General features: G+C 59.5%; 13 protein-coding genes across 13 annotated transcripts; 9 read left to right on the top strand and 4 right to left on the bottom strand.

The window, feature by feature from the left end:
• Positions 1 to 360: 360 nt before the first annotated feature.
• Positions 361 to 943, top strand: LSM6 (U4/U6-U5 snRNP complex subunit lsm6; the record flags this gene model as incomplete). The annotated part of the gene is made up of 3 exons (XM_028616338.1): positions 361 to 487; positions 736 to 849; positions 912 to 943. 3 exons carry the CDS (start codon positions 361 to 363, stop codon positions 941 to 943), a joined length of 273 nt encoding a protein of 90 aa, XP_028480195.1.
• A 650-nt stretch (positions 944 to 1,593) lies between these two features.
• NHX1 (monovalent cation:H+ antiporter, CPA1 (nhx1)) lies at positions 1,594 to 3,939 on the top strand (the record flags this gene model as incomplete). The annotated part of the gene is made up of 5 exons (XM_028616337.1): positions 1,594 to 1,670; positions 1,744 to 1,915; positions 1,965 to 2,158; positions 2,205 to 3,743; positions 3,804 to 3,939. The coding sequence occupies 5 exons, from the start codon at positions 1,594 to 1,596 to the stop codon at positions 3,937 to 3,939; spliced, it is 2,118 nt and encodes a 705-aa protein (XP_028480194.1).
• Positions 3,940 to 4,505: 566 nt separating this feature from the next.
• Positions 4,506 to 8,221, top strand: TAF12 (Transcription initiation factor TFIID subunit 12; the record flags this gene model as incomplete). Its single annotated transcript, XM_028616336.1, has 4 exons — positions 4,506 to 4,859; positions 4,980 to 5,471; positions 5,626 to 8,070; positions 8,219 to 8,221. 4 exons carry the CDS (start codon positions 4,506 to 4,508, stop codon positions 8,219 to 8,221), a joined length of 3,294 nt encoding a protein of 1,097 aa, XP_028480193.1.
• A 321-nt stretch (positions 8,222 to 8,542) lies between these two features.
• EHS24_000507 (uncharacterized protein) lies at positions 8,543 to 9,951 on the top strand (the record flags this gene model as incomplete). The annotated part of the gene is made up of 5 exons (XM_028616335.1): positions 8,543 to 8,728; positions 8,916 to 8,987; positions 9,251 to 9,515; positions 9,604 to 9,750; positions 9,803 to 9,951. 5 exons carry the CDS (start codon positions 8,543 to 8,545, stop codon positions 9,949 to 9,951), a joined length of 819 nt encoding a protein of 272 aa, XP_028480192.1.
• A 602-nt stretch (positions 9,952 to 10,553) lies between these two features.
• Positions 10,554 to 12,530, top strand: EHS24_000506 (uncharacterized protein; the record flags this gene model as incomplete). Its single annotated transcript, XM_028616334.1, has 1 exon — positions 10,554 to 12,530. One exon carries the CDS (start codon positions 10,554 to 10,556, stop codon positions 12,528 to 12,530), a length of 1,977 nt encoding a protein of 658 aa, XP_028480191.1.
• Positions 12,531 to 12,890: 360 nt separating this feature from the next.
• On the bottom strand, positions 12,891 to 13,806 carry EFG1 (18S rRNA maturation protein; the record flags this gene model as incomplete). The annotated part of the gene is made up of 3 exons (XM_028616333.1): positions 12,891 to 13,212; positions 13,278 to 13,549; positions 13,645 to 13,806. The coding sequence occupies 3 exons, from the start codon at positions 13,804 to 13,806 to the stop codon at positions 12,891 to 12,893; spliced, it is 756 nt and encodes a 251-aa protein (XP_028480190.1).
• A 791-nt stretch (positions 13,807 to 14,597) lies between these two features.
• Positions 14,598 to 15,108, top strand: EHS24_000504 (uncharacterized protein; the record flags this gene model as incomplete). Its single annotated transcript, XM_028616332.1, has 3 exons — positions 14,598 to 14,675; positions 14,734 to 14,895; positions 14,950 to 15,108. 3 exons carry the CDS (start codon positions 14,598 to 14,600, stop codon positions 15,106 to 15,108), a joined length of 399 nt encoding a protein of 132 aa, XP_028480189.1.
• Positions 15,109 to 15,579: 471 nt separating this feature from the next.
• EHS24_000503 (uncharacterized protein) lies at positions 15,580 to 16,151 on the top strand (the record flags this gene model as incomplete). Its single annotated transcript, XM_028616331.1, has 3 exons — positions 15,580 to 15,657; positions 15,772 to 15,933; positions 16,026 to 16,151. The coding sequence occupies 3 exons, from the start codon at positions 15,580 to 15,582 to the stop codon at positions 16,149 to 16,151; spliced, it is 366 nt and encodes a 121-aa protein (XP_028480188.1).
• A 387-nt stretch (positions 16,152 to 16,538) lies between these two features.
• EHS24_000502 (uncharacterized protein) lies at positions 16,539 to 17,945 on the bottom strand (the record flags this gene model as incomplete). The annotated part of the gene is made up of 4 exons (XM_028616330.1): positions 16,539 to 16,642; positions 16,763 to 17,308; positions 17,477 to 17,695; positions 17,828 to 17,945. The coding sequence occupies 4 exons, from the start codon at positions 17,943 to 17,945 to the stop codon at positions 16,539 to 16,541; spliced, it is 987 nt and encodes a 328-aa protein (XP_028480187.1).
• A 1,268-nt stretch (positions 17,946 to 19,213) lies between these two features.
• On the top strand, positions 19,214 to 20,187 carry EHS24_000501 (uncharacterized protein; the record flags this gene model as incomplete). Its single annotated transcript, XM_028616329.1, has 2 exons — positions 19,214 to 19,593; positions 19,917 to 20,187. The coding sequence occupies 2 exons, from the start codon at positions 19,214 to 19,216 to the stop codon at positions 20,185 to 20,187; spliced, it is 651 nt and encodes a 216-aa protein (XP_028480186.1).
• A 688-nt stretch (positions 20,188 to 20,875) lies between these two features.
• On the bottom strand, positions 20,876 to 22,366 carry EHS24_000500 (uncharacterized protein; the record flags this gene model as incomplete). Its single annotated transcript, XM_028616328.1, has 4 exons — positions 20,876 to 20,941; positions 20,993 to 21,423; positions 21,498 to 21,987; positions 22,031 to 22,366. 4 exons carry the CDS (start codon positions 22,364 to 22,366, stop codon positions 20,876 to 20,878), a joined length of 1,323 nt encoding a protein of 440 aa, XP_028480185.1.
• A 243-nt stretch (positions 22,367 to 22,609) lies between these two features.
• Positions 22,610 to 23,718, top strand: EHS24_000499 (uncharacterized protein; the record flags this gene model as incomplete). The annotated part of the gene is made up of 4 exons (XM_028616327.1): positions 22,610 to 22,730; positions 22,876 to 23,142; positions 23,241 to 23,372; positions 23,579 to 23,718. The coding sequence occupies 4 exons, from the start codon at positions 22,610 to 22,612 to the stop codon at positions 23,716 to 23,718; spliced, it is 660 nt and encodes a 219-aa protein (XP_028480184.1).
• A 665-nt stretch (positions 23,719 to 24,383) lies between these two features.
• Positions 24,384 to 25,796, bottom strand: EHS24_000498 (uncharacterized protein; the record flags this gene model as incomplete). The annotated part of the gene is made up of 1 exon (XM_028616326.1): positions 24,384 to 25,796. The coding sequence occupies one exon, from the start codon at positions 25,794 to 25,796 to the stop codon at positions 24,384 to 24,386; it is 1,413 nt and encodes a 470-aa protein (XP_028480183.1).
• Positions 25,797 to 26,338: the final 542 nt, after the last annotated feature.

Below are 26,338 nucleotides of genomic sequence, written 5' to 3'. Positions count from 1 at the left end.
GGGAGTATGGGCAGTTGTGAGAGTGGATGGTAGACGCCAACGCGGGTTGTAGGTGTGTGTGGGCGGCTGGAGCGTGTTGTGGCCCCGTCGGTTACTTGGCAATGACGCTCTGGGGTGTGTGTGCGATGAGAGAGAGAGCGTGGGAGGGGAAGACCAAGTCATGTGATCTCTCGGGGCACAACAAACGCAAGAGGCGCGTCCACTCACCCAGCCATTTTCAGCTCATGTATTTTTCAGCATTTATCCCATTCGAGCCCACACCCCTCCTCCACAACCTGCTGCCACCCCCCCAGCTCATGACGGGCCATGTCCATCTCTCGCGGCCATAACAATATCCCACACATCACAGTCACCATCACCATGGACTCACCCGCCTCGCAGCCCGACGAGCCCCAGCAGCCCGTGGCTGGCTCCCCCTCCGACTTCCTCAAGAACATTGTCGGCAAGAAGGTCAAGGTCCGCATCGGCAGCGGCATCGACTACCACGGTGAGCTTGCACCGAGCAGGACACATTGGATCTGGAGGAAGACGCATCCGACACGCTGTCGGACAGGTCACGCAGGCTGTGCATATTGGCATTAGTTGCAAGATATTGTGGCCAGTATCCACGCAGCTGATTGCTTGATTACCGCCCAATCTGCTTGTTACTGCGGCCAACCTCACGCAGACATGCGTCCGATGACTGTCTTCCCCTACCCGGTTCTGTCATCCTTAACGGCCCTCGCTAACTTCCAGGTCTCCTTACCTGCCTCGATGGCTACATGAACGTTGCGCTTGAGGACACTGAGGAGTGGGCGAACGGCCGCTTGACTGCAAAGTACGGCGACACCTTCCTTCGCGGCAACAATGGTGAGTCTAGCTATGTCGGTTCCTTCAGCCATGCCAGATGGACCATGCTCACGCCTCCCCAGTTCTCTACATCTCTGCCCTCGAGGACTTGTAACGATTACGTGGTTAATGGGAGAAGTCAGCGCGTAGAGAAAGGAAGGACAGACGAAGGCGAGGGAATGGGCGTAATCCCCCGCTGTAGAATCGTAGAGGCTAGCCCCCGGTGTCGACCAGCACCCCAGTCGAACCGTGTCATGTATATCACCACCCCCATGATATGTGCATTCGAGTGCCCATGCAGCAATGTAGCTGTGCACCCAAAGCACAGAGGAGCAGAGTAGAAAGAGAGTGTGATGGCACACGGGTCCATGACGCTAATCGCAGTCGGTGTTTTGATTCCGGTGAGACTGTGCCGTTCACCGATCTCAACGACACGCTGGCGCGCGTGTGCTATCACGCCGCCCATTCCAGAGTATCCCATCTCGCTTCGACACATCGACAGACCCATACCCGTCCTCTCTCCATCTTCTCCAGCACACTGTCGTCACACGGCAAACGAACTCACCTATCCGTTAAACCCTCTGGAAGCGAGAGCAGCAACTGCGAGCAGCCTAACGTGCTGCTCTCGGGTCCAGCCAGCGTCATCGACCACGTCCCCACAACCTCCACTCGGCAAAAGAGTTGACGGTCCTGTCTTGTCTGTCCGCATATCGTTGCAGGACAGCGCACCCTAGCCCACCCTAGAACCTAGTACCAGTCAACGCCATGGCGGGGACAACAACACCCATCACCCAGCCGCCCGATGGCGAGATCAACCCCGGAGAGGAGGAGTTCTATGCCTCGTGCGTTCCGTCCCCGCAGCCTGCAACTGCGGCATTGCCCCAGGTGTACGTCTGTGCTGACCATTGTCCTTAGGTGGGGCCTCTGTATCCTCTGCTTCCTCCTTATCGGCGCGCTCTGCACCTCGTATTATCTCCAGATTAAGCGTATTCGCGCAATCCATGAGACTGTCATCTCAATCTTCGCCGGCATGGTCGTCGGCCTGGTCATTCGCTTGTCACCTGGTCATCTCATTAGGCAGATGCTGGTGCGTTAGCTGGATGGACTGAGTGAAGCTGTAGCTGACACCTCTCCAGTCGTTCAAGCACACCCTGTTCTTCAACCTCCTCCTTCCGCCTATTATTCTCAACTCGGGCTACGAGCTCAAGCAGGTGAGGTTGACGAGGTTGGCGAGACTCCAAGCTGACAGACAGGAAAACTTCTTTCGTAACTTTGGTATCATTCTCACCTTTGCGTTTGTGGGCACGTTCATCTCTGCCGTAGGCATTGGGTGAGTCACTCGCCAAGCTGTTGTTTGTGACTGACATTGTCCTCAGAGTTCTTGTGTACCTCTGGTCTATCCTCGGTCTGGAAGGTCTCAAGTTTACGCCTCTCGAGTGTCTCATCTTTGGCTCGACACTGTCTGCCACTGACCCGGTCACTATTCTTGCCATCTTCAACTCGGCCAAGGTTGACCCAAAGCTCTATTCGATCATCTTTGGCGAGTCGATCCTCAACGATGCCGTATCGATCGTCATGTACGAGACTCTCTCGCGGTTCCACGGCGAGGACATTTACCTGTCGTCACTCTTCCACGGCACTGGGATTTTCTTGTTCTCGTTCCTCGTGTCCATGGCCCTCGGTGTCGCTTTTGGTCTTGCCTGCTCGCTCGGTCTCAAGCACTCGCACCTGGCCACATACCCGCAGATCGAGAGCTGTCTCGTGGCCCTTGTCGCCTACACCAGCTACTTCTTCTCCAACGGTCTCAGCATGAGCGGCATTGTGTCTCTCCTGTTCTGCGGTATCACTCTCAAACACTACGCCTACCACACCATGTCGAAGCGAACGCAAAAGACGACAAAGTACCTGTTTGCGGTACTGGCTCAGCTGTCGGAGAACTTCATCTTCATCTACCTCGGCCTCAACCTCTTCACCCAGGAGATCCAGGTCTTCAAGCCCCTCTTCATCCTTGTCTCTGCCATTGCGGTCATGGCCTCGCGTTACGCCGCCGTCTTCCCACTGTCCGAGCTCATCAACTGGATCTTCCACCTCCGTGGCCAACGCTACGAAGAGATTCCTCACTCATACCAAATGATGCTCTTCTGGGCTGGTCTCCGTGGTGCCGTTGGCGTCGCGCTTGCTACGGGTATCACTGGCGACAATGCCGACGCCCTCCGCACCACTGTGCTTGTGGTCGTGGTGCTCACCGTCATCATCTTTGGCGGTACAACCGGCCGCATGCTCGAGGTGCTCGGTATCCGTGTCGGTGTCGAGGATGACGATGCCAGCTCGGACGAGGAGGTAGAGGGTTGGACCTCGCACCACGGAAACATTGCCCTGCAGATGGGACCCGGCGGCCGCCGTTACGCTGGCCAGAACGGTCAAGTCTATGGTGGCGAAGACGAGGAAGCCGGCGGCTTCATCTCCCCCATCGATTCTCCCTATCTCCCTAGCCGTAACCTTCCTGGTGGCCAGCGCTGCACCTCGTCTCGTCTGTCGCTGCCCCGCAACTCTTCGCGTGGCGGCTTCTCGACCGAGGACGACTCTGACGAGGAGCCCCTGCCCCAGGGCTACGGTGAGCGCGGTGACACCGAGGCCGAGGCTGGCTCCTCTGCCCGTCCTGGTATGGTGTTCCGCGACGGCCAGTGGTTCACAGCCCTGGACGAACGGTACCTGCTCCCTCTGTTCTCCAACTCGGTCACCGCTCGCCGTCATCACGCCAAGAAGGCGCGCAGGAGGGCCGACCACGCCGGCGACGACTCGGCGAGCGGCACACCTCGTGGTGGCTCGCTTGAGATGCAGCGCACCGACGGAGGTGACGACAACGCAGATGCTGAGAGCGAGAATGGCAAGCTGAAGGGGATGCGCAACTTTAGGTGAGCCCGCTGTCGCCTCTTTCGTGATCCCACTGGTCGGCACGCTGACACAGAGTAAAGCGGGACAGTGAGCGACTTGTTCTTTGCGCCTGCGGACCCACTGTCCGCCTCACGCTCTACTCCACCCCCAGGCAGCAGCAGGCAGCGCTCTGGCAGTAACGACCGCAGCGGTAGCAACATGAACAGCCCCCGCTAAGATGTAAAACGCTGGCTGGCAGTTAAACAGCCATAAAACCTCAACCACTTCTCCATGCACGACCGTTAGACATGTGCGATGTACATCCCCTGATTTCACATGCATGTGGCCTTTATATAGGATATTTCGCAGATGATTACATGCACTACCATCTCGTACAGACGCAAAAATGAATGGACAACGACAATGGAAGGCACTGCGGGTGTGTGAGGGTGCCACGCCAGGGCGCGAGGCATCCACACCGGGCGGCTTGGCCGTCCATCAAGGCTCAGTCCTCTTGATCAAGTCCATCATCCGACTTTGTCCTCGACGTTTTTACCCATCCAATCCATCCTCCTCTGCCATCCCTCGGTCCCTTATCGACATCAAGGCCATCCTAGGACCTGCATAGCGGGCGTGTATCACTCCGACTGCACTCGCCTCCCCACACATTTTGGCCACCCCGCGACAACACCCCGTCCCGCTCTCACCCGTCTTCGGGCGGCGGCCGTCTCCTCCACCTTCTTGCTCGTTGTTTGTCCGACTGTCGTGTGCGTTTTGCACACCACACATACTATCCGCCCACCATGACGACCCAAGTCAGCATTGACTCGATCCTATCAAAGTTCCCCAACATCCTCTCCCCTGCAGAGATGCAGCTGCCGCCTGAGAAGCGCGGGGAGGTGTTGAGGCAGCGCGTCGCCGCGATTGTTCAGTCAAACCGGCGTAACGCTGAGGCCCAAAAGGCTGCTCAGCTTGCGGCTCAACAGGCTGCTCAGCAAAAGGCCGCTGCTGGCATCATGGGGGCTGCTGTAGCAGGGCAGCCTGGAGCTATCCGGCCGCCTAATCCAGCGGGGCTGGCAGGCCCAAGCCAGAGTCCGCGTATCGGGATGCAGCAGCCGCAGCTCCAGATGAACGGCCAGCCGCAGATGAACCAAAATGTGAGTGGCCTTGTCGCCAAGACGCAATGTAAGAGCTGCTTCAGGCAGCCGACTGCTGTCATGGCACGAGCCCATGGGTGTGCACGGTGATGGTGATGTGACGCTGATGCGCCGCCACAGGCTCTTGCCGAGCAGCTCCGTCTTCAGCAGGCAGCCCAGGCGCAACAGGTGCAACAACAGCAGTTCCAGAACATCCTTGCAAACCAGCAGCGTCTTCAGCAGCAGCAGGCTGTTCAGGCTGCTCAGCAGCAGCAACAGCAGCAGCAGGCGGGGCAGATTACCCAGGCGCAGGCGCCCACACCAAGCGCCGTGGCGACCCCAATGGCCCAGTCTTTGACGTCCCTCACCTCGCCATCACCACAAGCCCAGCAGTCGCCAGCAACCACTGCAGGAATGCTCGGCGCCTCACCTGTCGCGACGCGCATGCAGCCCGTTCCCAGCGGTGGTGCTGGTCCAGGGATGCAGCAGGCCGGCACCCCAGTGCAAGCTGGCCAGCCGGCCCCACCGGGATTGAGCGTTTTCGGCAGCGACCCGACAAAGATCATTGAGCAGCTGCCACAGCTCATGAAGATGCGCCAGTCGGGACAGATGAATGCCGAGATGCAAAAGACAGTGAGTGAAGAGGTGTGGGTGGGTGACTTTTGGTACCAATGTGCTGCATGAGTGCATCAGCGCAGTATCACCAAGCCACCAAACGACGTCGCCTCCCCTCCACCTTGGGCAATGATCAACCTGGTCATGACAGATTGCTGACATATCCTATCAGTTTGACACCCTTCTCTCTACCCCAGAGGCCAAGGCGTACCTCCAACAGTTTTCTCAGCGCCAGCAGCAGGCTCAGATGCAGCAGCGCAACATGGCGGCGGCGGCGGCTGCAGCCAACGTCAACTCGCCCAACCAGCCCACAGCCATCCTTGCCGCCCAGCAGATTGCGCACCTGCAGCAAGCACAGTACCGCCAGGGACCTCTTGCCAGGCATCAGCAGCAGCAACAACAGCAGCAGCAGGCCGCCGCTGCAGCAGGTCTTGGACCCGAAGCACTCGCACAGCTCGGACCACAGCAGCTCGCCCAGTATGCTCAGCAACAAGGAGGACAGCAGTTCCTCGCCGCTCAGCTCCAGCAGCAGCAGCAACAGCAGCAACAACAGCAACAGCAGCAACAGCAGCAGTTCCAGCAGCAGTTCCTCGCTCAGCAACTGCAACAGAACCCTCAGCTTCAACAGCAGCTGCAGCAGAACCCCCAGCTCCTCCTCCGCCAGCAGCAGCTCGCTGCCCAGGCTCAGGCTCAGGCGCAAGCACAGGCTCAGGCGCAAGCTCAAGCCCAAGCTGTGAACCGCACCCCATCGCTGGGACAGACCCAGCTGCCGAACATTCAGGCAAACGCTCTGCAGGGGTTGCAGCAGCAACAAGCGGCTCAGATCCAGGCGGCTCAGATCCTCCAGCAGCAACAGGCCGCCGCCCAGGCGGCCGGTATCCCGATTACGCCTCAACAGGCGCAGCAGATGGCGGCGGCGGCACTGGCCAGCGCGAATGCTCAAGCTCAAGCCCAAGCCCAAGCACAGGCGCAAGCACAGGCCCAGGCCAACAACAACTTTGGCTCGCCGCGTCCGCCTGCCGCTCAGGGCCAGCAGCAGCAGCAACAGCAGGTCACTCAACAGCAGCAGCAACAACAGGCGGTTCAGCAACAGCAGCAACAACAACAGACGGCCCAGCAGAAGCAGATTGCCGATCTTCGCACGCGCTTAATGCAAATGCCCGAGGGTGACCGCGAAAAGGCCTTTGAGAAGAACCCCAAGTTGCGCGCGCTCTTCTATGGCAACCTCAACCTGTCGTCGACCCAGCTCATGCAGCAACAGCAGCAACAGGCCGCTCAACAGGCGGCTGTCCAGCAGCAGCAGGCTCAGGCCCAAGCCCAGGCTCAAGCTCAGCAGCAGGCCGCCCAACAAGCTGCTCAGCAGCAGGCCGTTCAGCAGGCTCAGGCGCAACAGGCCCACCTCCAGCAACAGCAGGCTGCTCAACAGCAGCAGCCGCAGGGCGCGGGTACGCCTACGATGCAGCAGCAAGCTCGTCCTCCTGTCGGCTTCCCTGTCATTAACAACCTGCATATTCCGCAGAACAAGCAGCGTAACCTCGCTCAAGGAGGTCAGCAACAGCAGCAGTCGTCGCCTGGGAGCTCGGTGGCGTCCCCACAAGTCCGCCCCAACATCCAGATGGCAGCCGCTGCTGTCGCCGCCGCGGCCCAGGGCAACACTGCTGCTGCCCAGCGCATGTTCCAGCAGGGCATCCCTGTGGCATCTCCGGGCCCGTCACCTGTGGTTCGACCACCTGGAGTTCCTTTCCAAGCCATGCCTGGACAGGCCCTCACGCCCCAACTCATCTTGTCCGACTTGGACAAGAAGGGATCCCTGCCACAGGCTCAGCCCGTGCAGCAGCGCTCAACCAACGACATTGTCAATGGTAGCCTCGATCGCTCGGGTTCGATCATGTCGCGTGTTACGTGGACGGCCACCCCGGAGCACGATGCCGAGCTGCGCACCAAGCTGTTTGAGATGCACGCAATCCCGTCACGCTCTGCTGGCCGCGCCACTTTGCTCGAGGGTCTCTCGACTGTGCCCACTCTGGCCAACGTCCTCGGCGAGCGCCTCCCCAACGACCTCCGTACCCTCACCGAGGTCGACGCCGATACAAAGAGTGAAACTCTGGCTGCGGCCAAGGGCGGCAAGAAGCACGATATCGAGGGAAGCGGCATGCCAGGCCAGAAGAAGCAAAAGGTTCAAGACCTTGCTTTGACGATTGACAAGAGTCTCGACATTGAGCGTCCTGTCGAGGACCTCCTGTTATCTCTGTCGGACGAGTATGTCGACCTCGTGTCCCAGACAAGTTGCCAGCTGGCCAAACACCGTAATGCGGCCACGATCGACCGCAAGGATGTTCAGTTTGCGTATGAGAGCCTCTTTGGACGCGCACTGCCAGGCTTTTCGTCGGATGCGATCCGTCTCGACCAAGCCCGTTCGTCACGGCGTCAACCGGGCCAGCAGCGTCAGGCCAAGCTCAAGCTCATCAACGACGCAAAGGCCAACTGGCGGAAAGAAAAAGACGAAGCCGCCAAGGCGGCCGAGCAGGCTATTGTTGCCGCACAAGCTCAGGCAGCGATGGACGCCATGGCTCCGCTTACCACCGACGGCACAAACACGGTTGCCATGGGTACGGCTGTGGGTACGGCGGTGGGTACGGCGGTGGGAACAGCAGTCGGAACGGCGGCGGGCACGAGCGTCACAAACACGCCAGCGCCAGCACCAACGCCAGGGTTGCCTGTTGTTGCGATCCACGCTACGGTTCCCGATATCCCGGCACCCGCAGTGATCGTCAGCGCTCCTCCACCTGTTGCAGCAACGGTGGTGGTTTGAGCGGCCCCCCCTGAGGCAGACACGAGAGATATCTAATGTGTTGTTCTTGTAACTGTAGTGTTAATAGTTAGCATATCATACATGCACCCCCAATTACGCATTGAAAGAGTACCATGGAACTGGACAAAGGGCATCTCGAGGTCACTGGAAATGTCATGTGGCGGCATCAAATCGCCCGCCCAGCCATGCCATGACGGGCCTCCACTTTGCCACTCAACACAAGGAGAGGATAAACCAACCAATCCATCCGTCCTCCTTCTAGTCCTCTCCACCAACAATGCGCTCCCCACTCGCATCCCTCCGCCCCCTGGCACGCACCGCCTTTGCCTCTACATCAACATCCACCTCTCCGGCCGCTAGCGTCGCTGCTCGCCGCTCGTTCGGCTTTGCGTCCGGACACGTTGACGACGGCTCGACCCCAGCGTTCCACGGCTCGCTTGTTCCCATTGTTGTCGAGCAGACTGTGAGTATGCGCTGCATTATGGACAGGAAGCGAGGGCCAGGACACTGGGATGTGACGATTTGGGGGCCACATGCGATTGCCTCGGCCACAGAGGTGTTCATGTGTGATCCTCAAGGCCGTCTGGTTGTCCTCGCAGCGGATCCTGCCGCGATTGAGTTTGAAGCACAAGCTGACTGAACTCTTTTAGGCGCGTGGCGAGCGGAGCTATGACATCTACTCGCGTCTCCTTCGCGAGCGTGTCATTTTCCTTGGTGGTCCAGTGAGTTGACAGTAACATGTGACGCGTGTATAGTCTCTCGCCCCCTTCGCGAACATGACTCAACATCCGAAACGGTTGGCGAATGTCGTGTTCGGGAAAGCGAAACGTTGCGACAGAGAGGGAACAAGTCACGCGGTAACCCCGTGTTATCCTGGCTCCATATCCTCACATGCTGTGTGACTCGCTCTCGATCGTGGACCTGGGTCTCAAGGTTCAAGGGGAGAAGACCGAGTCGCCCCTAGTGCTGTCGTTGACCTCTGCAGGTTGCCGACTCCATGAGCTCCCTCATCACGGCCCAGCTCCTGTTCCTCGAGGCAGAGGACGCATCACGTCCCATCAGGCTGTACATCAACAGCCCCGGTGGCAGTGTGACTGCCGGCCTGGCAATCTACGACACCATGCAGTACATTTCCTCGCCCGTCCACACGTTCTGTCTCGGCCAGGCGGCCAGCATGGGCTCGCTTCTGCTCGCTGGTGGAGAAAAGGGCAAGAGGTTTGCGCTTAAAAACAGCAGCGTCATGATCCACCGTGAGTTGACACAATTGGCGTGGTGGTGTGTGGAGGAGTGCGAATACGCTTGCGTTGGCCTGGCTTCAGTAACTGATGTTGTCAACAGAGCCCTCTGGCGGCGCGTCAGGCCAGGCGTCGGACATCGCCCTGCACGCAAAGGAGATTCTCAGAATCCGTGCAGTCCTGACAGACATTTACGCCGACCACTGCACACGTACAGACGAGGTTCACACCCAGGCGAGGGAGCGTTTCGGTACGTACTCGGCTGCCATCATCTCCGAGCCGTTCTGACATGCACTCTGCAGAGAAGGCACTTGAGCGCGACTACTTTATGACCGCCCAGGAGTCTCTGGACTTTGGTATCATTGACAAGATTGTCGACCGCAGGGCAAAGGACGAGCCCGAGGGCGAGGCACCCGGTAACGACAAGGAGAAGAGCGAGACAGCTCAATAGACGTGGTGGCCCATGTGCGAATCTGGTCGACGACAGATCAATAGCCAGTTTCGTGACACTCTGTGGTACCGTGGTGCATGGGTTGCAGAAACCCCCTCTTGGCCAGACCAGACTTGGTTGGCCATACCGTCCATACCGGCCACCCTCTACACCCTTCAATCCAAACCTTGACCATATATCTCACTGCACGATGCCATGCACATGCACATATAGACCGTCAGACGGGTCAGATAACTCAAAAGAACCCACCGGGATCGGATCGGCATTGCCCTGCTTTTCCAGTGCGGTTGTATCGTTTGGGCGTGATGAGTGGATCCACAGCACGACCTATACACACAGGTGCACACTGTGACCGCGCTTTTGTGCTGGGACCGCATGGTGCATCATGAAGTGTGTCAGGTATGAGATTCTGATGCAGTTGTCCTTGACCGGCGACTGTGAGGATATGCATCTGCCGCCTGATGCCTGATGGTGAAACCCGACTTGTCTGAATGGGGTGCTCTCCGTTCCTCCCGGTGCCTATCACGCTGCTTGTTGCGTGTTCTAATCTGTCGGCGCTGTGCTTGTCTCACACCTCACACCTTCCATTGGCACAATACGCCATGCCTCGCCCCCCGCGGGAGTTGCGTACGCACGGCCGTCGTTGGGCCGGGTTACGGTATCGAGGAACCGGACAAGAGGGGCAAGACCCAAGGATGGCACGAAAGAGAAACACCAGAAACGCCAGAAACGCGTGCAGTCCTCCCCATTCCCCGTACGTCCCAGTCCCACTCGCCTCCAGTGATGGCGCATATAAAGGCAGTCACTTGCGAGAGACGCATGCTTTATCCCCTCTCTCCTCCTCGTCCTCGCCTCTCTGTTTCGTTCAAGGCTTGATGCCGCACTTTCGCTCCTTTGTCCTTGTTCTCGCCACTGTGGCGGCAGCCTCGCCTGGTGCGGGCTACCACCGCTACAACAAACGCTGTGCTTCAAAGAGCCGCGCTGCCCCCTCCGTTGCTACAGTCACAGCACTCGACGCTGGCGTTTCGACTGCTGTCAACAATGGAAATGTTACAAATGCCTCGGCAGCAAACGTCACCGACTCAGCAGCCACTGCTGGACTCGCAGCCGCCAACCGCCTTGCCAGTGCCGTCCCCTCGGCGGCGACCCCGACAACTGTGGCATATGGTGACTATGACGGAACCCAGCAGCTCCCCACCGCTGTGGCCAACGGTTCTGCTGCCCCTAGCGACTCTGCAGCTGTTTCGTCGGTCAACAGCTCGTCGTCAAACACCGCCGCTCCCTCTCTACCGTCCTTCAATGCTACCACCGGTTCAGCGCTCGACATGGCCCAGAGCCTCAAAGTAAAGCAGGTCTTTGCTCACTTTATGGTCGGTATTGTCTCGACGTATACCCAACAAGACTGGGAGAATGACATCAAGCTCGCCAAGTCGTACGGCATTGATGGTTTCGCCCTCAACATTGGCACCGACGACTACTCTCAGGCTCAGCTCGACCTGGGCTACGCTGCCGCCGAGGCCGTGGGCGGCTTCACAGTCTTCATCTCGTTTGACTTTAACTGGTACAAGACCGACCAGGTCAGCAGTGTCTCTACCATGCTTGGCCGCTATGTCAATTCGGCGGCCCAGTACAGCGTCGACGGCCGCGCCTTTGTCTCGACGTTCATCGGCGACGGCTTTGACTGGTCCCAGGTCGAGAAGAGCATCAACCACGCGCTCTACGTGGTCCCCAAGTGGGACCCTACGGCCACCAACGCCGAGAACACTGGTGTTTCGGGTCTCTTCTCGTGGCGCGCCTGGCCGGGTCAGATTGACAACGTACCCATCAACGCGTCCCTCAGCACTGCCGACGACGAGCTGTACATCTCCATCGCCCAGGCTCAGGACAAGGTCTACATGGCCCCCGTCTCACCGTGGTTCAGCACCCATTTCGGCAAGGAGGTCTCCTACTCTAAAAACTGGCTTTTCAAGTCGGAGACACTCTGGGTTGACCGCTGGAACCAGATCCTCCAGCTGGGCGACAAGCTCCAGTTTATCGAGATTGTCACTTGGAACGACTATGGCGAGTCCCACTACATTGGCCCCTTTGACACTCCCCACACCGACGACGGCGCAAGCAAGTGGGCTTCGGGAGTGCCACACACTGCCATGCTCGATGTTGCTCGTCCGTACATTGCCGCGTTCAAGGCGGGTGCTACCACACCTGCGGTCGACACTGAGGGACTCGTGTACTGGTACCGCCCTCACCTCAAGACTGCCGAGTGCGACTCGACCGACAACTGCGGTTCAAAGCCTACCGGCTGGGAGTTTGTCGCAGACTCGGTCTTTGTGGCCGCCATGACCAAGTCGGGCGGCACCGTCACTGTCACCTCGGGCAGCAACGCCGCCGTCACCAAGACCGTCGCGGCTGGCATCCAGGTCATCGAGGTGCCCATGGGCGCCGGCGAGCAGCAGTTCAAGATCACCCCGACCGGCGGCTCGGAGCTCTCGGGCACAGGCAACATCACCGTCTCGGCTGACTGCTGGAACGGCATCTACAACTTCAACTTTGCCTCGGGCAGCGTCATGGCTGCCGCTTGAGCAAGAGGGTATCATCATTGTATATTTCAGAAGTGAAGTAGACAGAATAAGTGGGGCGCCACTTTCAAAACAACAAAAACACGCCCTAGACTTGGTAGACCGGGGCGCAGGGCTCGAGGGCTGCGCTCACACACTCCTCGCTCGCTCGCGATCTCTACTCGTAGCGTGCTGTGCATGCATACCTGATATGAAAAGCTTTTAGGAGTTACAACAGACGCCGATCGGACGTCTGCAGCCGAGGCGGGGAAAGGGGGTACTATGGGTGCGCCACTCTGGGAGCGGTGCGGTGCGGTGGGATGGGTAATTCGGTGGGGGGGGGGGGGGGGGGGGGGGGTTACAAGACGCAAGGCAGGGCGACGTCTAGTCGCTCTCGTCGTCGCTGGCGTCGAAGAAGTCGTCGGCCTCGGCCTCCTTCTTGTCCTCCTTGGTCTCGGTCTTGTCCTCGGCGACAAGCTCGACCTTGGCGCGGCGCTCCACCTCGGGGGTGCCGGACAGAGTGCCCTCCTCCATGAGACGCTTGGTTTCAATGAGGATCTCGAGGCGCTTGCGAGTAGGCTTGTCGAGGGACTCGTCGTCGAGCGACGCAGTCAGGTGACGGGGGAGCTTGAGCTTGTCGCCCTCCTCTTCCGTCTTCTCGCCCTCCTTCTCTGGCGGGAAGATGGCAATGTACTTTTGCGAGTTGCTGCGAGTCTGTCAGCTTGAGAGCAATAGGTGCAACCACTGAGCTGGCCTTGAGTCTATACTCACGGGAAGTTGATGATGTAGTTGAGCATCACACGAGCGTCGAGGAGCTCGGCCGCGGCCTTGGCCTTCTTCTTGTCGCTAGCGCCCTCAGCCTCGGCCTCACGTGCCAGACGGCGGATGAGACGACACAGCTTCTGGCGCTCAAAGAACTTGACCGCGTGGTACTTGGTGCCGTTCTTCTTCTCCACACCGCGCTTCTCGGCGAGCGCGAGGTCGGCCTCGAGGGCGGTCAGGCGACGCTGGGTGGCGACGCGGAGGGCAGCCTCGAGCTTGTCCTGGGAAGTAGGTCAGCGGACTGCCTGCGGGCTTAACTGTGGGCACTGTAGGTTTGGTTTGCGTCCCGAACCCATCCCTGTGATACGACACTCACCTTGGCAAGCAGACGCTTGGTCTGGCGGATCTGTCCCTTCAGCTTGCTGACGCCGGGAAGACCGTCACGAGCTTCAAGGGCTGGGACCTTGAACTTCGGACCAGATGAGGGGCCAGCCTTGGCATTGCGGGGCTTGCGGCGGTTTTGACGTTCGGCGGGCATGGTTGGGTGTGGTGAATGTGGAGAAGAAGAAGAGGATGTGAGAGATCCGGAAGTGGAGGAGTGAGGAGCTGTGGCAATTGTTGACGGAAATTTCAAGGCAATTATGTGCCTGGCCTGGTTTCTAACAAGACGGGCTTGACATTAGCGTTTATTTGAAAAACGGCTGCTGTGGCACGGCAGGTGAACTGTGCCCACGGAGGGCACTTGCCCCGACAGGTTCGGCGTCATTTCTTGTGGTGTGGTTTGGAAGTGACCGCAGCGATAGATATTTCTATTCTTTACCGAGCTGGAAAAGTAGCAGATAGTGATTACTTGCCGAGTCCACGAGCGCGTGAGATTGAGTCGCAATGAGAACGCCCGCGGTGGCACCTGTCCCTTTCGGTACCCACCACGTCGTCAAGCCGAGTCTTCCAAGGCAGTACTTACATTGGGACCTTCCCAATCAAAGTGGCCGTGCCTTCCCTTTGGAATATCCACGCAAAAGGACACCACTTGACACTGGCAGGACAACACAGAAGGCGAGCAGCGTTCACATTTCTAGTTCGGAGTTGCCGATGACGTAATGCCCACCACCGCCTCAAGTTCGCCGCGTTTCACGGTGTCCATTGGTGTTCCTTTCCCCTCCCCGTTGTTGCATAAGCGCTGCTAAACAGCTGTGTTGCTCTGCGGGTGCTCTCATGTGAGCGGTGCTGGCACAACAAGTAGCATTCTCCAGGCAAAGGTATAAAGGCATCCAGCGTCGGGGTCATTACTTCCCATCTCCTTTCACTCACCGAACGACTTCAACAACCATGGGCCTCCACCACCTCATCAAGGACATGCGCACTCCCAAGCCAAACTGGGACGAGAAGTTTGCACCATACTGTCTTGTCCGTACTCCCCCCAGATGGGCGTGGCAAACTCTCCACTGATCACTGACTCGCCCAGCCAAACGTCGCACCCATTGAGCGCCTACCCGAGGCTGTGGACCGACTGCGAGCTGCCCGCTCGCGCGAGGAGGCCATCGCGACCATCCGCGCGTACATCCAGCCCAAGGTCGAGACGAAGGGCGCCAAGCCCGTGACCGCCTTGCAATCTCTGGCCGAAGAGGTGAGTGGTTTCGAACAGCCGGCGTGGAGGAACGTTTGTGCTGAGACTTGACAGGTGCCAGAGCGCATTCCCGAAATGAAGGTCGTGTGGGATGTGTTTGGGCTCAAGACCGTCCGCGACATTGCTCTCAACGGCGGCGGTCCTTGGTACGCCTCGCATGGACCGTACGTCGGGTTCAGCGGTGCGCAGAATGCGGCCTACGCGGGCAACTAGAGTGTGGAATCGTGTGGTCCAGTGTATATCAGCATCAATGTATCCAACCTGTATCACGAGATGCCCAAACAAGGTGGCCAGTGGAATGACGAACGGGCGGACGGTCCATGGTCCAATAATCCGCATGCCTGTCCCCCTCTGCTCTGCGCTCTACACACCTTTGCGCGAGTTAAGCATCAGTAACAGTCCAATGGCGAGTCCTATGGGGAACCCGGTGGCCAGTGGCTTACCAATTTCAAGGCACCGTGACATGTTGCTGTTGCTGCCGCCGCGAGCCGCTTCGCTGCCGAACCCAAGCAGCTAGCAACTGCACAGCATACAGCGAGTTTAGCACATGACCGCGTTAGTCACGAAACGCGCAATCAACCACCACCACTTATAACTTATCAGCACGCCATTCCCAACCCACCTACACTTACATCTTTCTCACTGTTCCCTGTCCCCACCTTTTGACAACTCGCTCTTACCACCATGGGTATCAAGCATCTCTTCGGGGGCTCCAAGAGCCCCAAGCCATCGCCCGACGACGTGTTCGCGCAGTATGACCTGGTATGTCTGTTGTCTTCTGCACACACGTGCGCTGCTGCTGCCTGTGTGGTGCTTGTGTCCTGCTGCAAGCTACCACGAGTGGTTGCTGACACAGTTGCTGACACATCCAACCAGCCGCCAGTCGGCTACATTGCCAAGCTGGAGCAGGCCACTGCCCGTCTCGAGAATGCCACCACGTCCGAGGAGGCGATCGCCATCGTGCGGGCGTACATCCAGCCCAAGGTCGAGGAGAAGGGCATGCAGCCCCTTGTTGCCCTCGACAGCCTGGACTCGGAGGTGAGTTGCTTTGGCTCAAACCCCTGTGGGGCTTGGACTTGCTCTTGGACTTGCCCACTGATCACTGGCCACTGACGCTGTGACCCCATTAGGTGCCCGAATGGCGCAGCGAGATCCAGATTGTACGCGAAGCGTTTGGCCTGAACCGTGGTGGCAAGAAGGGCGGCTGGGGTTCCGGAGCAGTGGGCGGGCTGGGGGTCAGCGCGGGTGGCGCGTGAGACTCCAACATCGTAGGGCCGTCATGTTCATGCGTTCATGACCCCGTGTTGTACAGTACTGCTAGCTGAGGTTAGGCGTCTAATTTGGCGAGATGTCATGTCTGTATATGTCAAAACCATGTCGTACCAGACAGCCCAGTGTCGGTAGTACCGTGGGGATCGCCGGTGATGGGTTCCCAGCAGCGAGGGCCGACCCCAGTGGCCCCGACTTGCCCCGCACGTGAACCAGTGAGGGTCTGCATTGGGGGATCATCATCCACTCAACAAACGATTTATTGACCAGAATGCTCCCTCAAGTTGCAACGCGCAACCGAGATGTTATTAACTCCATGCGCAACAGATACATCGCGCTTTTTTCACATTCTACTGTACTAGGGCAAATGACAACTATCCAGGGGGGAGGAGCGACATGTCGAGCTCCTCAGACTGGCCAACGGGGAGGTCCTCCTCAGTGAAGGGGGTGATAGGGGTACGGGGAAGCATCATGACACCTGGGTGTGGGTCAGTAAAGTAAACAAGGGGGGTGACAAGGTGTGTCTGGTGGATCGCAGCTTACGCCCGGTCATAGGTGACACAGCTGCTACCGTAGCGTCACACCACTGTTGACTTACCGGAACGAGCGGCCTCGAGGACACCGAAGGGGCGGATAAGGCCAAGGAAGGCCTCGACACGAGTGCTCTTGGCGGTGAGCTCGACAATGACGCTCTCCTCAGCAACGTCGACAACACGGCCACCGAACTGGTCGGCGAGAGTCTTGACGGCTCCCAGGTGGAGGTTCTTGGCGATGAGGGCCTCAGACTGGGTGATGTGGCGGCGAGAAGAGTAAAGAGCGGCGCCAGAGACACCGGCGGGGAGGTGACCCTCGGCCTCGAAGGTGCGGACAAGCTGCTCCTCGCGGGCCATGAGGCCATCGTGGACCTCCTCAGCGGGAGGGGGCGCGAGCTGCGACTGGGCAACCTCGGGGCCAAGGATGGAGACCTTGGCGAGGAGGAGCTCACGCTCAATCACCGAGGTGTTGGTGTAGTCGAGGACAGCCCAGACGGGGACGAGGTCCTCGAGCTGCCTGCGAGCCTGCTCAATAACGGCGTCCTGACCCTTCAGGACGATCGACATGCGCGAAAGGTCGCGGATCTCGGTCTGGCACACAACAAGCGAGTCTGGAGACATTAGTAAAAGGGGGCGACCACGAGAGAGGAGCGAGAAGCAGCTGATGGAAAGACTAGACGCAGCAGCGTACTCGCTCCTCTCAAGATGAAGAGCGGCCAAGCCATACACCGAGCGCGGCATTCGCTCAGGCGAAACCAGCCTCTCATCAATAAACTCACCAATGTTGAAGCCACGGCCGGCGAGGATACCAGACACACGCGACAGGACACCGGGCTCATTCTGGACGAGACAGTTGAGGAGGTGACGCTTGAAAGGCTCGGCGCTAGGGGGAGGGGTGTTGTAGAGAATGTTGGTGACGGCCTCCTCAGCGCTGGGGGCACGGGGGTGGTGAGTGGTAGCAAGGTGAGGCGGGCGCTTTGAGGGGTGGTGGAGCTTGTCTGTAGATGGTCAGCTGGCCATTCAACTGTGCGTGCTCGCCGACGTGAAGCTCTTCTTCATCGTCACGATCCAACTCGACTCGGCCGAGCTGTATCGAGACAGGAGAGGTCAGGGCGCTTCTTGATGCTCACAGTCCAGAGCACTGGTCGAGTCGTCGATGGGCTTGGGGCCAGCTGGCTTGAGAGCGGCAGCCGTGGTGCTGAAAGCACGAGCCGCGAAGGGGACGCGGCGGAGGCTGGCGAGGGACATTGTTAAAGGAGTGGTGGTTGGAAGACGACACAAAGAGAATGTCTGCTTGGCGGGAAAACGATGGCCGGCAACCTTCACTTTCCCTCGAAAGACGGGTCTGGCTGGCGGGTGGGTGTAGACGGGCCCGCCGCTGCAGCCGAGAGAGGTGGTTGTCGACTCAAAGTCTGAATTATTACGTAAAGAAAAAAGACGGAGTTTGGGTTTCTCTCCGTTGCTAAAAAATCGAGAAACACACTACGGGCCACGGACTGGTACAATAGTGAAGGTAAGCCTGAGATACTGCGTTCTCTGTGCCAAGAGTCACGATGGCGCGTCCGTACGTTTGGAAGATAGCAACCGCGCAACCGCGAATGTTCCTACGTACAGCCATGGGCATAGCTGCATGTATGTCTCCCTAGGAGTAGGCACGGTTGTGACATACATACACATGCTCAGCATATGTCTCTACACAATCCTAATATGTACACGATCCTAATGTTTACACCCCGCGTAATGGAGATCTGTCGAGTGCCTTGTGCCCGATTGGCAGCAGCTTAATGCTGTTTGGACGCATTGAGCGTGCCTGGATCGCGTCTGTGGTCGACGTCCATGCCGTCCTCTCGACAGCGCCATGCGGCTGCTCTGCGCGTGCGCCACGCCGGTACGCCGTTTCCCGCCTGGCACAGTCTCTAGGATCCAGGAGCTGGGCGGTATTCTTGGCTCGTTGAATGCCCAAAAGAGCCGGGCTGCCTCTTCTGCGCTTCTGCCCCAGTGCCCGCGCAGGCGGCGCCTGCTTTTCCTGCGTTTTTTTCCTGCTTTTCTTGGCCGGCTTCCGTGTTTGTTCCTGCCTTGCTTCTGCGTACCCCTTGCTGCCCGTTTCCGGTTTGCCCAATTGACGAATGGGTGTCCTCGCGCTCGCTGCATCATTGCTCGCGCGCACTGTCCTGTTTCGGCCTTGGCTGCTCGGTGGCTTGGGTGGAGCAGCCACCCCTTGGTCCGTCTCCCCTCTCTCCCTCTCACTCACTGCGCGCGTCCTCGCTGTGTACGCGTCCATCCCTCTCTCTCTGTCTCTCTCTGCGCGCTGCCCAGTCGAACCGCACCGCCTGGCTGCGCGCCCGTCTTATGCAAACGCTGGTGCCCACATCACCTTTTCTCTTTCCCATCCTCGCTCTCACACACACTCTCTCACTCACCTTTCCTCTCGTTGTACGAAACCTGGCCACGGCCTCCCCCACATTCACTTTACATCACTCTCTTTTACCTTCAACCCCGCCTCGCCACCAACAACAATGCTTTTCGCTCCTCTTGCCGCTCTCCTCGGTCTCGCCGCCCCGGCCCTTGCGACCATCTACACCACCTCGCCCGTCGCGGCCACTGTCGCGACCGCCGGCCAGGTCCTCAACGTCTCGTGGGTCGACGACGGCACCTCGCCCAACCTCACCACCATTGGCGTGTGCTCGATTGACCTCTGCGTCGGCTCGACCACCCAGCAGACCTGCCTCCAGAACCTCGGCGAGTCGGTTGACGTTTCGCTTGCCAGCTACCTCACCACCACCATCAACGCCACTGCTGGCGAGAGCGGTGACTACTGGTTCGTTCGCTACACCTCGACCAACTACACCAACGCGACCACCGCCGAGCCGTACATGCAGTTCTCTGCTCGTTTCACGTGAGTAGTGGCAATCGGGCAAGAGGGGGGAGATCGATCTATTCTTGGGGCGGGGTGTGTGTACCCACACCATACACCGCCAGCTGGGCACACTCTTCGCTCTCACACACACTGCCACCAGCGATGGCAACACAAAGGACAAGTCGTCCCCGCATACATCCCCTGTTGGGGAGGGCACGAGCGTCGCTGAGTCTTCCCTGCTTGGCGACGCTTGGGCCTCCGGCGCCACATGCTGTGGCGCAGGCATCAACAAATGGATAGGATTGGAAACCCCCAAGCGGCACTCTCCCCCTCATGCATGAGCCAAAGGGCTGACCCCGCAGCATCAACAACATGACCGGCACCTTTGACGCCGCCGTCTCGAGCGAGATTGCCACGTCGACCTCGGTCGCGTCGTCGTCGACTGTTGCCAGCTCCACCAAGAGCTCGACCGCTGCCGTCTCGACCACGTCCGCCGCCCACAACTCCACCTCGACTGGCGCCTCGGCCACCGCCGCCGCATCGACCACTGTTACGGCGTCTGCCGCTGACGAGATCATTGCCCCCGTGGCCTTTGCGCTCCTCGCAGGCATCGCGGGCTACATCGCCCTCTAAGCCTGTTCTCAACCGGACACTTGTCACACACATACACACTCTTGTCACTCTCGCCATTCTCAGCGACTGTGACATCTTTCGCGCCTAGGGATTCTCGAGTCTCCAGGGTCGGAATGCTGTTTTCGTACCCACCACCTTTTATACCTTCCTTCTCCAGGGTCATGCATTACGCCTCGATGGCGAACGTGCATCATTCACATCTCACGTCCGCCCTCACACTGATCACTGAGCGCATGTTGTTGGCTTGTTGCAGCCTAGGGAGAGGATATCGCTGCGGAGAAGGCACACACCGTCGTGTGCGGATTGCGGGAACTTGGGGCGCGCTGTTGCTCCTCTGTCACTGTCCACACTCCTGTCCGCAGGAATCAGTCTCCTGTCCGCAGACTCGCACAGTAGCCGCTGCGCCATTTCTGCCACTTGTTGCACACTAATATAATTCCTGGACAGCGACCGCGTGGGTGCACGCCTCTGCGTCCACTTCGGCGTCAGTGCATACAGGCAGGGAATCGGGCTTGGTCAGTCAGGTTTACTACGGGCGAAGAGGGGGTCAGGAAAGGTGTCAGCAGTCAGGACTCGCCTCCCAGCCACAGGACAAGTCCAAGTGCTACGCATGTCCACTCTGCCAGGCTGCTGTGCGCCAAATACAACTGTACATGCTGCGAAGGTACACCCCAGGACGGTGTTTTGTCTAGCTGTTGAGGAAACGCAGGGCGCCAAAGAGGACGTTGATGACGGTGCCAAGGACAATGCCAATCTGGTCATGTCAGTTAGCTGGAACCGGAGCGATTGAGTCAACTCAACTAACCTGCATCCTGGTCCCAAACACGACCGAAGGCACCACCTCGGAGCCCACGAGCGGCGAAGACGATACGCGGGTCGACACCGTATCCGGCGCAGTGGCTGCGGGAGGCGGCGCAAGAGCGTCGATCTGCAGGGGCGGTGTGGACGGCTGCGGTGGTTGTGGGCCGAGAGGGTCGTCATCATCCGTGACACCTGGCCCATCTGATCCGCCAGTAGTGCCACTTGCGCTCATCGAAGCAGCGTGGGCCCGGGCAAGTCGCTCGTCCTCTGCGCGCGCAGCCTCGTCTTCCCTGCGTGCTGCCTCGTCTGCCTCGGCTTCGGCATCAAAGAAGTTGGGCAGCGGCGCGTCACGGAAGAAGAACCACGGCGTGAGAGGGACCAGGAAGCCGACGAGGAGGCCGTGGAGGATCGAGGCGTACATGCCCTCAGATGAGGCTGCAGTTAGCAATGGACCCGTATCAGATGAGCCTTTATCAGGTTATCATGATCTGACAATTGACCACACTCACTCGTCGCTGTTTCCGGTGTCAGGTCACCCTCTATCCACTGCTCTTCCAAAGCTCTAGCGTGCTCGTCATTTTCATAGTTTGCGCCGAGGTCGGGTACCTCCTCTCCACGCGATTCGTAGAACTGGCGACGCATGTTCGCGACGTCCTCGGGACTCAGGCCCGCGTCCAGCAGCGTGTCAAAGCCACGGCGCCGGGGAGCTGGCGCCTCGACTTCTTCCTCCGGTGTGGTTCCAGCAGCCAACGGACCGCCGACATTGCAGTGGAGATACACTTTGCCTTCGGTACCAGGTGCGCCGTCCCTGTCCACCTCGGCGAGGCCGACTTCGCGGAGCACCTGCCCCACGTCGCCGCCCACACCTGCTGCCTGCCGTTTGACACGTTCCTCGAGCGAACGGAGCCACGGGAGAAGAAGGATACCGTCTGTCAGGAGACGACCGGCGTGGATGAGACGGAGCTGAAGACCAGCGACGCTTGGGCGCATATGACGGATCTACCATTAGCCATGGGTACCACGGCATCGGTCGGTTACCCACCTGGTCCTTGACGCGGCCAACACTCTCGCCGTCATCAACCCACACCTCGAGGTTACCCGCGTCGTCCGAGAAGATGACGGTCACTGCACGTCCGGCATCATGGGAACTCTTTCCCTTTCCCTTGCTGTCCCCGCGGGACCCGCTGGGTTCGGCGGCCTCGTCGCCCTCGGCCTCTGCGTCATGGTCACCGTCGTCGACGGCGCGCTGCTTCCCGCGCGCCTTGTCGCTCTTCGGCTCGGGAAGGTATCGCCTCGCTTGCAGCTTGGAGCGAGATGGCGCATCCAGGTGCGCTGAGGGTGGGAGCAGGGGTTGGTTCTCCTCTGGCGGCGAGGACATGGCTGGACAAGGTTGTGGTGGTGGAGGACAATGGTGATGCAACGTCACCGCCCACATGAACCTGAATGCGTGCGCGTCTGGAATGGTAATGGCAAGGAAATGACATTACAATATGGTCACGTGACTATTTGACGTTTGCTTAATCGCTTCCCGCCACCCAGTCCGACGACTTTGCCGGAGTGGCCCGGTTGTTCTTGAGATTTCTGAAAACGTCCATCCTCCTTCACTGCCTCACCAACCACCATGTCCCGTGCCCTTCGCTCCGTCCGTGCTCTCTCGGCTCTCCGCGCTGCTCGCATCGCTTCCCCATCTCCCATGGCTTTGGCCCGGCCCGCTGTCTCTGCTTCGGCCCCCGTCTTCCGCCGTAAGTTCGCTTGTCTGGACATGTTCACCTCCACCTTCCTTGACCTTCTCTTCTGTCGGACCTCATGTCCGCCCCTCACGACCGTGGCATGATTCCCCTTCCCACACCGCCAAAATGGCCGAGATCACCAGCTGACACCGACTAGGCTACGCCTCGGGCCCCGCCCCCGTGTCCTCCATGGACGGCACCCTCGCTCACGCTCAGTCGCTCCTCGACGAGGGTACCCGCGCCCTCGAGGAGGGCGACCTTCAGCGCGCTCAGGCCCTGTACAAGGAGAGTGTGGCCGCCAAGTCGACCAGCGGAGGATGGTTCAACCTCGGCGTGGTGGAGTACCAGCTCGAGAACCGCGAGGCCGCCATTGAGGCCTGGAAGCAGAGCATTCAGCTCGAGCCCAGTGCCGACGCCTACACCAGTGAGTATTGAGTTACAGTGAGGACACGCACACTCGAAGCTTGGAGCGCGTGTCTCTATTCAGGACATACACATTACGTCGTCTTGCTGACGCCACAGACCTCGGTTCTGCCTACATGATGTCCCGCCCCCCTCAGCCCGCTGAGGCCATCAAGGCCCTCACTGCGGCCATGGAGATCGCCCCCGAGGACCCCGAGGTTGCCTTCAACCTCGCTGCCGTGCTTGAGTCGAGTGAGTGTTGTTGTTGTTGCAAGGCTGGTGAAAGGATTCTTCCGTTGCCAGTCTTGGCTGGAGGGAGAAATCACGTTGGATCTGGCATTGGGATGAGACGGTATCCGGAGTCATCCGGCCACCGGTGGTCCTTCCAACCACAGACCGTGGCCTCTACGGTCAGGTGTAGCTCACATTGCACGCGCATTCCTGAGCTAACAATTAAGCCGACTCTCTCGAGACTGCTCTCACCCTCTACCGCAAGGCCCAGGCCGGTGGCATTGAGCGCGCCGCCGCCAACGTTCGCAACGTCGGTGCCAAGATCTTGGCCAAGCAGATGCGCGAGGAGGAGGCCAACAAGAAGTAAACGTTGTCTCGAGCCCATCCCTCTCGGCACGCATTCTTCACTTGCACGCACACCTCGCGCCGCACATCCCCCATCTGTATTATCACCCCAACCAATCTCGAGCACTCGGGAAAATCTAAAATCAGGCAAAAGTCACGCGCGTGCCACAACAAAACCAGTCGCACCACGCTATGCGCACTGGCGGCTCCCTATCTATCCCACAACTATATGGAGCTAGGGCTACAAAATGCATTGCATTATCTCCTCTAGTCTGATTGGATCCAGGACTGTTCCAGGTTCCCAGAGGCCCAGAGGTTTCCGTGTACGTGCACCTGTCTCGGCTGACCGAAACAACAAAACGGTACTAAAAAGCTCCAACGCGGGTTAGGTCGTACATCGCGTCGATCTCGCTGTCCATTCCCGGCGGTACCGAACTGGTAGCTCGAGATCGGCGGGTGCGGCATCCCAGATACCGGATGCCAGTTTCTCGGGTCCAACGGGGCTCAGTGCTGTCGCCCAGCAAAATCCGGAGGCGAACACTGTCGATCACCAGCAAAAACGTACTCGTGTTCATCGAGGCCGACTTGTCGACGGGCCGATACTACTTGCCGCTTGCTTGGCGAATGGCACGGCACTAACGGCCATGTCTCGCCATGCACTTTGCGCTCCTTGCCGCTTTTCCGACGTCAGAAGCGGGCTCCGCCGCCGACGCCGAGAGGTGGTGGAGCGGAACCGTGTCGTTCCAACCACGGCGGGCACGCGACCGCGGACGCGCGGTGGAACACGGGGACGGTGACTGTCGACCAGGAGGAGGGGAGGGCTTCGAATGTCGCGCTCGAGAGGAGAGCGGGCGAGTGCGTCGTGGTGGCAGGACGAGGGCGGAGAGAGGTGCGCCGAAACGACGCACTGCAGATGGGCACTACGAGGGTTGACGACGACAGGATGGGTGGCAAGTCCATCTTGTCGCTGGACCCAGACTCAGACCCCGATGAGGACCTAGATCCGTATCCACAGCTGGCTCCGATAGTCGACACCGTTGACGCGGTGGCGTACCCTTCAAACACGACCTCGACATCGTCCTCCTCGAGCATTCCGGCGTGTTGGCCGATCGGAGGGTAACCGGTTGTGTCAGGTTCCAGTTCGACCGGCAGCGCATGGCCAGCCGCGCCACTGACGGTGGCCCCCGTCGACGTTGGGCTGGCGGCGCCGCTCGTACTCGCGGTCGCATGCATTGGGAACGGGGAGACTGTGGTCACGGGGATCGCAACGCCAGACGGTGGCGTGTATGGCAGCGGACTGGTGGACGACGTGGACACAGACATTGAGACCGTGGGGGTGGCGGATGGGGACCAGGGGGAGGGCAACGGTGGTCGCGTTCGGGTGGTACGGCGTGATGGCCAAGGGCTCGGTGTCCTTTCGACCTCATCGACGGTGCTGTCGGTATGCGTGCTGGCGAAAGGATCGCTGAACGCCGTGTACGTTTCCCTGCGTGGCCAGGTGCGCGCAGGAGGCGACATGGACGTGCCATCTGCCATGTTGCGAGGGGACGGCCTTGCTGTCTCTGCCATGTCGCTGTTGTCCTCGTCGCTGTTTCGAGGCGCCGCCAGGCTGCCACGCGCACTCGCCCAGCCGCGTGTACCACCTACGCGCTCGAGCTCGGCGTACGTGAGCACCGGCACGCTCTCGGACCGGACCATGGGCACTGCTTGGAAAGAGGTTGGTGTTCTGCGGTTGGGTGGGGATTGGTCGAGGGTGGTGGCAGCGACGGCTGCACCCCGCTGGCGACCGAGGCTGGGAGTCCTCAATGCTTCACGCTCGTCGCTTCCACCGGCCTCGTAAGGGCTCAGAGCGTCGACGGGAAACATGCCTACCAGAGGCTGTTGGCGAGCATCTCGCTGGCGCAGACTGTGGCCGTGGAAAGTCGCAAACCGGCCTGCTCCGTACCTTTCGCCTTCATAGGTCGAGTAGTGGGTGGCCCCGTCGTGGTAGTGTTCTGCTTGATAGTGATACTCAGTCGCAGGCAGGACAGGGAGGTCAAGCTCGAGGTCGTGTGCCGGTGGTGACATCGGGTAGTCGTCCTGGTACTGTGAGAGCACCATTGTATTCGGTGTTGGGTCGCGTGGTGGAGGAGGAACAGATTGCGTGAGGTTCAGTCACACTGTTGATAACAGTGTTACGGTCGACGAGCAGTGGCGAGGTCGAGGGAATGTGCTGAGAGAACGGACAGTAGCAGTGATGTGAGGAGTGCAAAAGGGTGGGAGTGAAGCGACGGGTGCGCACCATGCATGTGCGCTGCTGTAAACCTTTTTAGTGATATTCTCGAGCGTACCACAGCAACGGTCGGTGACCGAGACACCCGATGATCTGCCTCAAACCTCAGGTCTCTCAGGTCTCGGCGCGCGACGCCCACTCCGCGGTACGAGTTAGTGTTCGGGTGACGATCGGCTGGGTCAACTGGAATCTCGAACCACTAGTGGAGCCTGAGGTGAGAACAGACGCAAAGAGCCAACGCCAAGGGCAGGAGCCAAACTAGAACACCGCTTCACGCGATGTCCAGCGGGCCGCGCCGCCGTTCGTCACAAGCGCGCGGGGGGATGAGGCTGACGAGGTCGGGACAGGCGACATGGTGCGACACCGCGCG

The sequence above is a fragment of the Apiotrichum porosum genome (genome assembly GCF_003942205.1).
Source record: "Apiotrichum porosum strain DSM 27194 chromosome Unknown scaffold_1, whole genome shotgun sequence".
In the NCBI taxonomy this organism is placed as follows: domain Eukaryota; kingdom Fungi; phylum Basidiomycota; class Tremellomycetes; order Trichosporonales; family Trichosporonaceae; genus Apiotrichum; species Apiotrichum porosum.
The sequence above is the reverse complement of the archived record's forward strand: the minus strand, read 5'-3'. Positions and strand labels throughout refer to the sequence as shown.